Genomic DNA, 14274 nt, shown 5'->3' on the forward strand with positions numbered 1-14274 from the left:
GAAACATGAACTGACATTCAGTCTATGATTTCGATGAGAAAGCTGCACATTCTCCTTCTCTAATTATTTATGGATTGTTTGAAGTCTAAAGAGTGGCAGAGATAGCAGTAAGAATGGATGAGATTCAAATCACAGGAAAGTATAATAGTATTACTATGAATTCTTATCAAAATGTAAGTTTCTTTTAAAGAACTAATATTGTGCTAATTTCTTACAGTTTATCAACGACTACTTTTCATTTGTTATGTTCTTACTGTAACCACATCCTTCATAAATTAAATTAGAGATAAGATCTTTAAGAGATCTTTCTCTCTTCATGAAAACATATAATTAAATGTTCATCATTTAAAATAATATTTGTGACTTTCTAAACCTTGTGGTTGTGTAACATGTATACGAACCAGGTTCCCTTAGTAAGTCCTCCACGAAGGCATTCCTTCCCTTAGGCAGATAGCCCTCGAGTCTTTGCCATCATCACAAACACTTAGCCTTGTAGTGCATTTTAAAAATACAGTATGTTGTTCAAATAATATTACAAACATTGTGAATACTAGTTATGAAATTAATTCTGAATAATTGGAGATACTTCACATTATGAACACTTAAAATAAAATAAAATAGAATTATACAGCTTTCTTAATGTCATTCATTTTTCATAATAATAACTTTTCATTTTTTGAATATATATATATATATATAAGAATAAAAAAAAAATTTTAAATAAAATTTTAAATAATACAAAACAAAATTTTAATGCAACTTCATTTATTGGAGGACAATTGTAATTTGGAATATAACACAAAAAAATCTCATTTAAAATGAATAATAGTGCATTTTAAATATTTCAGTTTATTTGTTTAATATTTCAAAATGCATATTACATTATCTGGACTGATTAAGCATCCAACACTTTGAAGGGGGCAGTAATTATCTCTGACACTGAAATGATCTCCAGTTGAAGCATTCCACACAAGCACATCTTTTGATTTCTCCCAAGTAGCAACATAAGCCGTTGGTCCTTCTGGGACTCCAGACCCTAACAGCAGCATTGCTTTTTTCCCAAGATGAAGGAAATAATTGCACAAAAGAATGGCATGTTCCTCTTCATCCCCAGTTAACATTTGAAGGAATTGCTATAATAGAATAAACAAAACTAAACACAATATTCCTGCTACAATATACATTTGATAAATAGTTTTCATATATAATTACATTTTCACATATAATATTTTTCATATATAATTCTGTATTTACATGTGATGAACTCAAAAATGCACTGCATATAGAGTACAAAGTCCGAGATACAAAATCGTCAACAATTCCAGATTTTTGATTGCCAGTTTAAATCTAGTAAGATGACATATAGAAATTATAAAATTAAAAACAAGAATTAGTTATTTATGAAATAACTAAGCATTTATGATCTCCAGAGAAACAAAATTTACAAAAAAAAAGGCTCAATATTTATTTGTCAGTTTTATTAAACATTTCTCTCTGTAAATTTGTTAAGATGTTTCATTTTTTGTGCCAGTACTTTTTCCTTAATTTTACAGATAGAGATATTTTTTTTTTCATTTACAAAGTTCCATTATTCAGCATTTATGATCTTAAGGGAGTCAAAATTTACAAAAAAATTCAATATTTATTTATTGTTTTTTTAAACATTTCTCTCAATATAAATTGTTAAGCTGTTTAATGTTTTACGCAAATATTTGCTCTTTGATTTTACAGATCAACGTAATTTTTTGTTCAGTTACAAAATTTCATTATTCAAGTCCTGTAACTGCCAACTGAGCATTCTGACTAAATTGTCAATTGAAATCTTTTTATTTTTAAAAACTTTTCTGTCACTTTCTTCACTATCAGTAGTGATTTTTTTGGATTTAAAACCATACTACAGATCTTGTCATTTAACTGGTTGCTGATTGAGGCATTGTCTTCTAGTTAGTTTGCTAAAGTTTCTGATTTTTTTATTACTCATTCCTTTAATTAAATGCTTTTGATCTTCAGTCTTCAAAAAAATCATGAAATGACTTTTTTTGTAAAATCTCGTTAAATTTACATACTGTTTCCAATCACATGCAGTTGTAAACCAAAAAATGTTAAAAAACTCATAATGTGTCAAATATCACATTATTAAAAAATAAATTTTGCCATAATATTAAAAAAATGTAATGGAAATCTGATTTCAACTTCTAAATAAAAAAAAAAATCGTGGGAGTTTTAAGAGCCTTAACTATTTCTATAACTGGTGTGTTTCTTATTTTTTCACCATTTGTACACCTTCCTAACATACCACTGAAGAGAAATATAATTTATAAATATATTACAAATACACAAGCACATCAACAAAGAAAAAAACACAGAAAATAAAACCTAAAATTAGGCAAAACAACAACCTTGCGTTTGGCACAGATTTTACTTAAAACTCTAACTAAAACGATTTCAAGAGAGAACAGATACGGGTCCTTCTTTATCAGGAACAAAAGAATGTTGAAAGAAGGGACTATTGATCATGACGTATGTAGGCATTTAGAAACTGTGGTCTTTAACCTATAATTTGCATGTGCATAGGGGCAGTTAGCAGTAATTTAGAAAATAAGCACTAATTAGTGCCACCATTTACGGCAAGAAAATGGTGTATGTTCAAGCTGGTGGTGATAAGTGCAGTGTGGGCAGTATGGGAATGCTACAGTCATATGTCGCCATCCCCCTGTGGTGATTTTAGACTTGAGATCAGACATTGTAATAAAATGGACTTAAAAATCATGGCAGAAATAAATGGAAGAATCTTGAGTTGTTTGTAGCAATAGAGAAATACACAGTATATGAAAACAACACAAATACTATTAACAATGTGCAATTCTAAGGAAGAAATGAGAAAAATATATACAGCTATTTACACTACATACATTCAAGCTAGTACGCTGAATTATGATGCATTGTCGTTGGTCAACTGTATGGAGTGTCAGCTGTAGGATCTTAATTTGCTAAGTTTACCCATATAGGGATAGTTGGAGTTCATGGTTGATTAAAAGAAAATGTGTAAATTCATGAGTATGTAGTCTTGGCTGAGAAACAAAAACAAAAAATTAAGCTATTAGAATATTAGAAACACTATGAAGGACTTGATTGGAATTAATATCATTTACTAACCAAGATAAATTTTTTTGAATGTGAAAAGCTTTAAGAGAATGCAATTCACCAATTGAAGAAGTTTTATGCATGACTTTTGCAGACTTTGATTGAATTTTTATCTATTATTAGCTATCAAACATTTGTTTATTTCTTCTTTTTGACACAAAATTCATGTTCTAATACCCAAAATTTTAATACTTTTTTAGTCCGGCTTATATATCACTGACAAGATATGCTAGAAATTCCCAAGAACCAAAATCAGAGATGAAATCTTTAAGAATCTTCAGCCTTTATTGAAAAGGTTCAGATTATTTTCTCACAGTGGGCAAAGTGTCACTATAGTTTCCCTTCCATATGTTAACTTGTTCTCTTTGGAAGCTCATTTCATGCATGTTCATCTCATCAGGCCTAAAACAGAATCACCTCCGATTCCAGGCAAGAGCTATATTAATAACTGTATTCCTGGTGAAACAATACACCTTAGTATCAACTTACAACATATCAACCTTCTTTGCAAAATTTTTTTGCTCTTAATAAAGAGGGACTTGTACCTGTTTGCCCCGGAAACTAACATAATTTCAATTAAAATTTATGCCAAACATAAGGTTGTTGTTTTGCCTAAACAAGCATATATAAATACATGTATACATATTTACGTCAGATGTACTCCATATATCACATAATCCTGGAAAAGCAATGCTGTCAGATACTGTAGGAATCAGGGAGACAAATCGAGCCAAAAGTTCCTAAAGAGAAATCAAAATTTTATTCAGTAAGATAATTAATTTGTATGCAAATCTCATTTAAATTTTCAATAGAATTGTACAAAAATATAAAATTCTACTGGATTATAGAGTAATATCTTAATAATTTCTCATGATAATATGTCTAAACATTCCTTTATGCTGAAGATTGAACTAGTATGCTATTAGAATATTCTTCAGTACTTCTGAAAGACTGTAAACTTATTAAGATCTTCAGAAGGCTGTATAAATCTTTTAGTCCAGGACTTCTCAAATTTTTTTGCTGGATCATAAAATACTTTCGTTATGAAAATATTTCTGTGCTATGCATCAGTCTGTATGATAATATGAACTCTAAAAGCAAGCATTATAGGAAAACATTTTACCAAGAATTTTCACTACAACCCATAACTCATTAAAAATTTTATTAGCATGCTATAGTTACTGCATACCTTTAAAAGATTTTTAACTCTTTTTTCATTTTCTTTCTCTTATCAACTAATTTACTTCATAAAGTATACAATGGCATGCAAAACTAAAGGAATGATATTTTTAAGCATTACAACCTCAACATTATATCTGAAAGCATAATCTTTAAAACTGAGGCTGATGCCTTACACAAATCTTACACTTCAAAAGCTTGGAAATTTTAAAGCACTTTTCTTAGGAAGCTGGTGAATATTAAAATTTTAGTCACAACAATAAAAGCAGAAGTACTTATGAATAAATTTTCAAACGATCAGTATGATCCTGGTAGCCAATACGTCTTATTGAAAATTTAAGTCTAATTAAATTTTTTAACATTAGTTTCTAGGTGTCATCTATTGCAATATTTCAATGAACACAAAGACAAAACAATACTGAAATGTTGTAAGGTGCTGTTTACAAATCAGAAGAGATTTAGTCTCAGTAGTAAATCTATAAATCAGCTAAACAGGCAAGAAACTGGTACACGATATTCTTCCTGCAGATGTTACTGAAATAGACTAATTTAGTAATTCAAATGTTCTCCCCAGAGAAGGAATTATGCTAAATGCACATACAAAGCTTCAGATAATGGATTCTAGTACAGTATAACATGTAAATGCCATTATTTCTCATGTGCATTGGCCTCCTTTTAATCTTTAGATTTGATAGTATGACATCCCATTGTATTGCAGTCGTTGAAATGCAATTAGAAAGTCATAATATTGCTCAAATGGTTTGGCCTGCTCTCTTCTCCCTCAAATTCATACATCATCTGAATGTAACTGAAGACATCTGAAATATTTCGGGAACACATTCATGACATACCCACAACAATTAATAACTTTTCGACAATGGAAAAAAAAGAGTTGACAGGTGAACAGACAAAGTTATTGCAATGAGTTTCCATAATACTATTTAAATCATGTATATGCAATGCAAAATATGCGCTGTATTTTTAAGGTAATCTCATTGTTTAATTTCTGACAGCAAATACCAGTATCACTATAACGAACACAATATAACTAGTTTTGAGTAAAATTTATTTGCGTATTTTGAATCTGTTATTTTTAATGTTTTATTTTCCTCAACACTTCAATATCACCTGAAGTACCTCATGTATGATCCTCCCAAATTCAAGTTACTCCAAATTAATACTGTAGATGAAAATCGTACTATTTCTTCTTAAGTTTTACAAGCCACAGTATATTGTTGATGGCCATAAAATTTATTAATAATAAATTTTCTAACATTCTTTGTTGAAATTATAGTTATGGAGTTATTGCTTTTTCCATGTTCGGAAAATGGCCACAAAATTATACTTATTAAAGACTCGATAAAGTATTAAACTACAGGGTGTTTGTTTTTAAACTGACACTACTCAGAGATCAATGTAGCTCGATCTATCACCTGGAATGCCACCAAATTTAGTACAGGAACTAATGATGACATAGGAAAAAAGAATCCTTGAAAAAAATAATGATAAAAGTTGCCAATAGGATAAATGTAGTGCTTGTTCTAGTTTACATAGCTGAGAACTAAACAAATCAATAGCAAAGAAGAAATTTCATGGCAACACCGCTTTAATACAGCAAATGAACTGCCCCAGAAGGTTACAGCGATGATATTTCAGTGTACTATAGCACTTTATTCAATAAAAGCACTTCTTTGGCATGGATATAGACGTCTTTCAATGTGACCACTCTTCTTCTTCATTACATTCTGTACATAACATTCGCGATGGCTGAACATAACATGTTATCAGGAGTGCTCAGTACAGCCCATATCATGCTGTCCTTTAAGGTCATCAAGGTTGAAACTCCAAAGTGATGCCACAACAGCCACTGTATTGATAGATCAATGTGAAGTGATTCTCCATCTTGCATAAAAATTAACTGATGCAGCAACTGCCTCTGCTGAAGTTGTGGAATGACAAAACTTGTCAGCATATCACGATATCTTTGAGTAGTAATGGTACAGGTACAATAAAGTTCTAAAAACAGAATGGTCAGCTTATGAAATCTGCTGAGAGCAACATCGAACAATGACATTTTGTGAATGCAAAGGGACTTTCTGAACTGCATGGAATTGATGCCCTAAATCAAGAAATGTGAATGTTAATAATCCCATTTAGATGAAAATGGCTCACCTTCCCATAAAATTTTCCCAAGGCTAAGCATCATCAACCTTCATCCTGGGAAGAAATGTCAGAGCAAATGCCACCCATTTCTCATAATCATTGTGTTTTAATTCCTGCACATAGCTTATTTTGTTTGGGTAGGAGTGCAGAACTTTCCACAACATTTCCCATACCAAAGAAAGATTCAAATTCAATTCTCATGCCGTTTCCCGGGCGCTGCTGCTACCAGCAACGGTCCCATGGATGCCATCCAAATTTGCAGTTCTGGCATTAGTAACTGTCTGGTCTGAATCTGGTTACTGCTCTCTACCAAAATGAACAGCTAAGAATCTTGATTCTTCTTCTGGAGGAATGCATTTCAATGCATTAATTGATATAGGGCCTTTACATAAGTTGTTATGACTTCTGAACTCATCACCAGTAGCAGCTGTGTTTGATTGATAACAATAAAACAATTTCACAAGTAGCACATGCTCAGGTAAAGTGAGATGCATATTGAACCTAGCTAACATTTGGAATGTCAATTAGTGTTTTTCCTTATCTTTATAGACTAAATTACTAACACTGCTGTTGTTTACATAACTGAGCATTACGATTTTCAAATTTTACCTGCATTTCAGGTAAATGTTCAATAGCGTAGACTAGAATAGTGTTACGTTTCATTAACCACATTCCTTTCAACTATTCATAAAAATGTTTCAATTTCTTCAGAAATGTCCCTGACATAAGATTTACATAATGGTACTTTTTATTATTTACAGAAATTATCTTCATTTCATCATTAGTAAAGTCATCCATCATTGGGTAACATTATTTCAGAATATTATGGTTCAATTCCATCTCATTGTAATTTAAGCCTTTATCGCTCTCAACAACAAAATTTTCTTCTTTTTAACTACCATTTTTGTATCCCTCCAATAGATGTCTAAGTTAAAACTCATTTCACTATCATTTAAATATTTTCTATACTTAGATATAATTTTAAATTATAATTATAATAAATGCAAAACAACAATAAAGGAAAGCATAAACCATTACACCAAGTAAAATGTACAGCATGGAAAAAAATTTTTACAAACAATTTTTATGCTAAACTTGCAAAATATTGAACAAGTTGACATATTGATTGATTTATAGGAATTGTAAGTAATGTTAATATGAAAGGAAAGGAGTAGTGGTCAATACTTTCTGCATTTTAAAATGAGATTATATTAAAAAAAAAAGTGTATGACTGCTGTACTTTTCATGAAAATGAGTATTTTGAAAATTAAAACATAGGCTGATATTTTGAAACATATTTTTACATTCAAGGGGGATGAATTTATAGGTAATTTAATTATTTTTTAAAACATACAAATCTGCATTGACAATAATTTTTTTAAATTCTATATTCTCTGTTGCAATGAAAAACATAAACATTTATTGCAACTTAAGAAATTACTTTTACAAAGCTAAGCAAAATGTAAAGTGCAATAAGGAAATAACTAAAAATGTAAAAGGAAAAATTTCATCATTCTTAATTTGCTTAAACTACGTTTAAATAAAAAAAAAATTATAAAAGACTTACCATTGTTTCAATTGAGTCCTTATTGCCAGTTACCAGTTCTTCGGGAGGAGCGAGTGGACGCAGAAATCGAGTAATGAATATCCATTTTCCACTCAAATCCACAGACATAAGTTTTATCATTCGATCGGGATACCGAGGAATAACAGTTTGACGCCATTTTTCTACTTCAGATAACACTTTTTCTGGTTCTCCACTGTCATACTACATGAAATTAGCAAGATTTGTATTTTATAAAAGATATAATGCATCTTTTTTTCATATATTAAACTAAACTTAAAATCTTAACATTAATTCCCTGTGAAGAAAAAAATTTTTTAGTCTTTGTTGATAAAATGGATCATCCCACACATAATACATTTTTCTCCCTTACATGCAGTGGTACGGAAAACACAGCTTGAAGATAGATGATCAGTTTGAGCAAATCTATTCAGCCTATTTAATGGTCCACTGGCATGTAAAAATTGTAGAAAAAATTCTAAAAGTGAAAGTGAGTAAGTACCACACAAATTAATAGGTATGAATTTGAAACAATGAAATATGTATTTCTCACTTCTCTACAAGAGTCTCAAAGAAAAAACTCTCAATAAATTAGCATGAGCCATGAAACTACATGACAGTAAGGAAACAAGAAACAGTAAGGGGTTAAGCAATACTAAAAGGAAGCCTTCACCTAAAGATAAAGCTATTTCAGGAATTAATTGTTATACTGGAATATGGAGTTATCTATTATTAACCTCCTCTTGGAGGGGACATGTAACAGCAGGATAGTAAATAACTGTCGCAGCTTAAGCAAACTACACATGAAACATAGTATGTATCAACAAAGGAGTCTATTTTTTTTTCACATAACAAAACACACTAGAAATACTGCAAAAATTAAAACAAGTAAAATTAAAAATTTTAACACATTAACTATATTCTCAAAAATTTTGCACCATCAGATTATCTTACTTTCTGAAACTTTAAAAATTAATGTAAATGTACAAATTTTTAGTTTGAAATAAGATGTCCAATAAAATCTAATTCCTTCTTTAGAATAAAACCCAACATCTCCTACCAGGAAACCGAAAATTTTAAATTAAGATAGAAACAGCTTGGAAGTAATAATGATAGAGGTATCTTAAAAAGTGGATATTTTCCTATTATTTTGAAACTTGCTTTAATATGTTACTTTACTTATAAGATGACATAATTTAGGTATATTGAATAATTAACAAATTCTTCAATTTCTAAGACTATAGGCACACCTCAATAAATTTGATTTCATATTAATTGATTGCATATTACACTCATGTCCATAAATTAAGGATAATTCAAGAGTCACACGGAAATCGAACTCTAGAATAAATATATCACCTGTAAAATCACTACACACATCTTCAAGAATCATATGCAAATTTCAGGAAGTAACCAGATGACACCGATGGTACATCACAATGATGAGAGTGTAAGAGAGGGTTATATAAAAAATACAGGCAAAGAACTAAAATCGTTCGCAGGCGCTTTATAAGCATTTCAGTGCAATAACCAAATAGTTATGACACAAAGGACGCATTTGGATGATTTTTTACTTGGTAGAATTATCGGCTGTCTGGAATGTGGGCGTACCCAACTGGAAGTATCAGACGAACTTGGAATTGGCCAGAGTGTCATCTCTAGGTTTGGGCAACGATTCCAAGATGATGGTAATGTGAGTAGGCATTACGGCACAGGTCGCCCCAGAGTTACAACGCCGAATGAGGACCGGTATTTGGCAGTTACTGCCAAGAGAAACAGGCGGAGCACAGCCTCAGATCTCTCTCGTCAGCTCTCTTCAGCCACTGGTACGACAATTTCAAGACAGACCGTGTACAGACGCTTAGGGCAAATTGGTCTCGTAGACCTGTCAGATGCGTTCCACTTACTACAACTCCCTGTCCCCTGCGGTTTGCCTGGAGTAGAGAGCATGCATCGTGGACACCGCAACAGTGGGCTTGTGAGATGTTTTCCGATGAGTCGTGGTTTAGCTTGCAGTCTAATTCACGCCGGACTTTCATATGGAGAGCTCCAGGTACCCGTTACCACCAAGAAAACATTATTGAACGGCACCGTTACGGTGGTGCAGGAGTGCTCATTTGGGGAGGAATTATTCTGGGTTCTAGAACTGACCTGCATGTTTAAATTGGAACCATGACCAGCCAAATCTATCAAGACGTCATTCTGGAACAACATGTACATTTGTTTCGGGGTGCCATGGGCGCACAATTTGTGTTTATGGATGACAACGCCCATCTTCATCGTACGCGAATGCCTTCAATCGGAGGATATCACCCGTATGGACTGGCCAGCATTCTCACCGGACTTGAATCCAGTAGATCACGTGTAGGACATGCTTGGCCGACGAGTTGCAGCCCGTCAACCTCCTCCTACCGGAACTTCGGAGAACTTCGGCCCGTCTACCAGAACTTCGGAGAGCATTGCTTTTTGAGTGGTGTAATATCCCCCAAGATCAGATCGATAATTTGATACTCAGCATGCCTAGGCGTTGTACAGACTGTATTGCATCGTCTGGGAGACATACAATGTATTAAAAATCATACCAACCATGTAATTTTGGTTTTTTTATACATAGGGTTTTTTTTTTTTTTTTTTTTTTTTTTTTTTTTTGTAATTTGCTCCAGGGAGAAAAATTCGCTAATGTTTTTAATAATATCAAACATATAGCATCTTTTTTTGCTCTTTACCTTTTGTTTAATAAATAAGCTTTACAAATAAATCAAATTTGTTTTGCTTCTAACTCTTCCTTTGTCTGATTTTGCATTATCCTTAACTTATGGACATGAGTGTAAAATAATGTAGCAAACTAAAATACCAATATCCTTTAAGTTCTCGTGAAGATATCCCTCCTTCTAACCTTACAAATGTTGCCATGAAGGCACTCCTTGCTTAGAGCCTTCAACAGCTATTCAATAATAATTTAATCAAAGAAAATTTTATCCTGATTTCTGACAATGCTGCCTTCTCTTTTCTAAAGTATTGGAAACAACTCAGCTTTGATGCCAAAAGAAAGGGCTTTATTTTCAATATATATATACAGAAAGAGAGAGACAGACAGACTACAACTGTAATATGCATACACACAAACAGACTACAACTGTAAAATGTGGCAGAAGTGGCTCCCCTTTATCATGCCATTGCATAGATGATTTAAACGTAAATAGCATATACTAAAGCCATAATAAACACAGTGCCAACGAAAACTGGAGTTTCTGGCTTTTCACTTAATGGTGTCTTTTGGCTAATTTTTGTGCAAACATTTTCTGTTAGAGAATATAATATTTAAAATTTATGAAAATTATCAGTGCACATTTAATAAAACAAAATGTAAGAAAAATAAATTATTAATTATTAGAAATGTTAGTATTCATAATTTAAATAAAATCTTAAAGGAAGCAATTTCAGCAGACAAATGGAGCATTCCTATTTTCTATGCATTTATTAGGTATGCTTAGTAAGATGCATCTGTTCATTTCACCTTTGTCAATGAGACATTGTCATATTTAATGTAATATAATAAATCAGATCTACAACTTGATAAGACTCTTCATTAATGATGTGTGATCTTCCACTGAAAAGAGTGTTGCTCTCCTATATCAGTCTTGTTAACTCAAATCGAAAACAACTTGAAAGGGAAAATTTCAGATAAGATTTGCTATTCCTGCATAAATGGATTTTTTGGATTGGATTATTCAGTTACGGCAAAGCACACGAGGGCTATCTGCCTAAAGGGAGGGATGCCTTTCGTGGAGGACTTTCTAATGGAAACTGGCTCGTATACACGTTACACATGGGGAAAACCACGAAAACGCCCTTGCGGCCAGCCTGTTCGCGAGATCCGAACCTCAGACCGAACTACCAGTGTTCAGCGTCTTTACCGCTCGGCCGCTGGTGGGCCCTGCATAAATGGAAAAAGGCAAGTGTTTGAAATAGCAAACTTTCCCCTTCTTGGTTGGATATTTTTTCAAATTTCTGACCCAAAAGCATTTTTTATTGCTGAAAATTAATATATGTTCTTTCCTAAATTTGAAAATGCAAAATATTCTTCACAGAAAGCAGTTTTTGATGGACCCATGGGTGGTCAAATATGTGATATCCCATCAACCGATCACCAGTTTTCCCTGTAAAGCATTCAAGTTTTAGATTTAAAAAAGAACAAAAAAGAAGAAAAAAAAAACAGTGCGATACTATATACTATATTTATTAACTCTATTGTTTTGATATGTTTAATATAAATATCTACTTAAAATAATTATTAAAACTACATAAAAATGCTTTAGAAAATGGTTTTCCAACCTTGCCGTTAAAACAGCTTTACAACCTGCCTTGGACATCAAAGCATATAAACCACATTTATCACAAAACCAAAATCATTTATTCAATCAACAAAAAAAATTTTTTTGCTTACTTTATCAAAAAAAAAACTGGTTATGAATATCAAAAATATCTGGAATGGTTTTTTTAAATTTCTACACATATTCTAACAGATTTCACGCAGATATTCAAGGTAGGAAATCTCACGGCAAAAACTGTGAAGAAACTAGGACTAGTCGCACTATCTCTTAGCAATGTTCAGACATACAAAAATAATTGTGGAATATAAAGTGGCGTATGAGTAGCAACGAATTCAGTTTCAACGAAGGAACTTTTCACTTCGTCGCATGCCGCGTCGTCCTAGTAAGGGTTAACATGATTCAAAAGAAATCAAAATAATATGCAAGAAATGTAAGAAAATTTTTAAATTAAAGCTGAATTTTTGAAATATTGAGATGAAACAAATTTAATGTATTTTAACCACAAACCTATAAATTAAACTACGCTAATTTTTTGTCTCTCAGTATTTGATGCAGACCATATTAATTTTCTTCTTTCAAACAGTTGCGTTAATGATGTCTATGAGAATGAATTACAAATATTTTACACTTTAAAAATACAAATAAACTCATAAAAACCAGAGGAAAAAACAATTAACGATGTGAAAAATAAAAATTTTTTATTAAAGAACTGTACAAGAAAGAAAGATAATAATGATTAAAAATTTAAATTAGTACACTTCAAAAAGCATACATCTTAAAATATCCTTTGCTATATTATTTGGAATTCTATAAGAACTTGTAAGAAATAATTGTCAGCTTTAAAAATATGCGAAATTCAGTTAAAAAATGGCTTTAGATTCAACTGTGAATGTACAGTGCATTTCAAGAAGCAGTTTTTCACATTTACATCATAATATGTTCTTTCTTTGTCACAAAGAGACAACAAACATGTCATTCATGTCTAGTCCTAATACAGTGGAACCTCGAGATATGGGCACCTCTATATACGAGAAATTCAAGATATGAGGAAAGTATGAGTGAAACATTTGTCTCTAAATACGAGCACTGACTCTAGCAACGAGCCAGGCTGTTGTTATGCTAGTGCCATTTCTCAATAGGGCTGGACTCGGGTAACCCCTTATCAGATCACTCGGTGTTCTTTGATCTACGTGTTTGTGCACTTGTGAGTTAATTGTTTATTATATTTAACGTGAAAATATTTATTTCACGGCATCTCTCAAGAAGGTGCTCAGAAGGTTGCCTCAGATGGTGCTGCAAAGAAAAATAAGGAAGCCATGGCCATTGAAATTAAGAAAGATATCACAGATAAACATAAACATGGTATAAGAGTGACAGAATTGACGAAGACTTACTCCCTTTTGACATCAATGACCCGCACCATTCTAAAGAAGCAGGAAGAAATTAAGAAACTTGATGTAGCCGGAGGGATTAAAATTACTTCCAAGCACCATCCTAAACTCCTAGATGTTGAGAAGCTGTTGTTGGTGTGGATTAATGAGAAGCAGTTAAAAGGTCAGTGTCAGAAGCTATCATAAAGATAAACTACTGTTATATTATTTACCAGTGTTATTTATTAGGAAACTTGATTTTTATATTGATATTTTTAGAGGTGAGGAAAGAATTAACTGAATTTCCATTATTTTCAATGGGGAAGTTTGTTTCTATAGATACAAGAAATTCGCTATACGAACTCAATGCTGGAACGAATTAAACTTGTATCTCAAGCTTCCACTGCATTTAACTAAATGCAAAACTGACAACCAGTGTCACATAAGATTGTATTTTAATTGTTCCCCACCTTAATTATACATATATATATATATATATATATTGCTTATTTAAATTTAA

General features: G+C 32.0%; 1 protein-coding gene across 2 annotated transcripts in view; it reads right to left on the reverse strand.

Annotated features, from left to right (window-relative positions):
* Positions 1-14274, reverse strand: part of Cc2d2a (Coiled-coil and C2 domain containing 2A) — a 147505-nt gene that overhangs the window by 23503 nt on the left and 109728 nt on the right. Inside the window, exons 29-31 of one of the 2 annotated variants that reach the window (XM_085812156.1) lie at positions 8054-8254; positions 3795-3884; positions 882-1133 (exon numbers count right to left, since the gene is read on the reverse strand). In XM_085812156.1, coding sequence (XP_085668282.1) covers positions 882-1133; positions 3795-3884; positions 8054-8254 — 543 coding nt within the window. Of the gene's footprint in view, positions 1-881; positions 1134-3786; positions 3885-8053; positions 8255-14274 lie in introns of those variants that run through there. The other variant, XM_085812157.1, reaches the window with a different exon arrangement.

The sequence above is a fragment of the Stegodyphus dumicola genome, chromosome 2, assembly GCF_044657685.1.
Source record: "Stegodyphus dumicola isolate Sdum_Otavi_A_Nest chromosome 2, ASM4465768v1".
NCBI lineage: Eukaryota > Metazoa > Arthropoda > Arachnida > Araneae > Eresidae > Stegodyphus > Stegodyphus dumicola.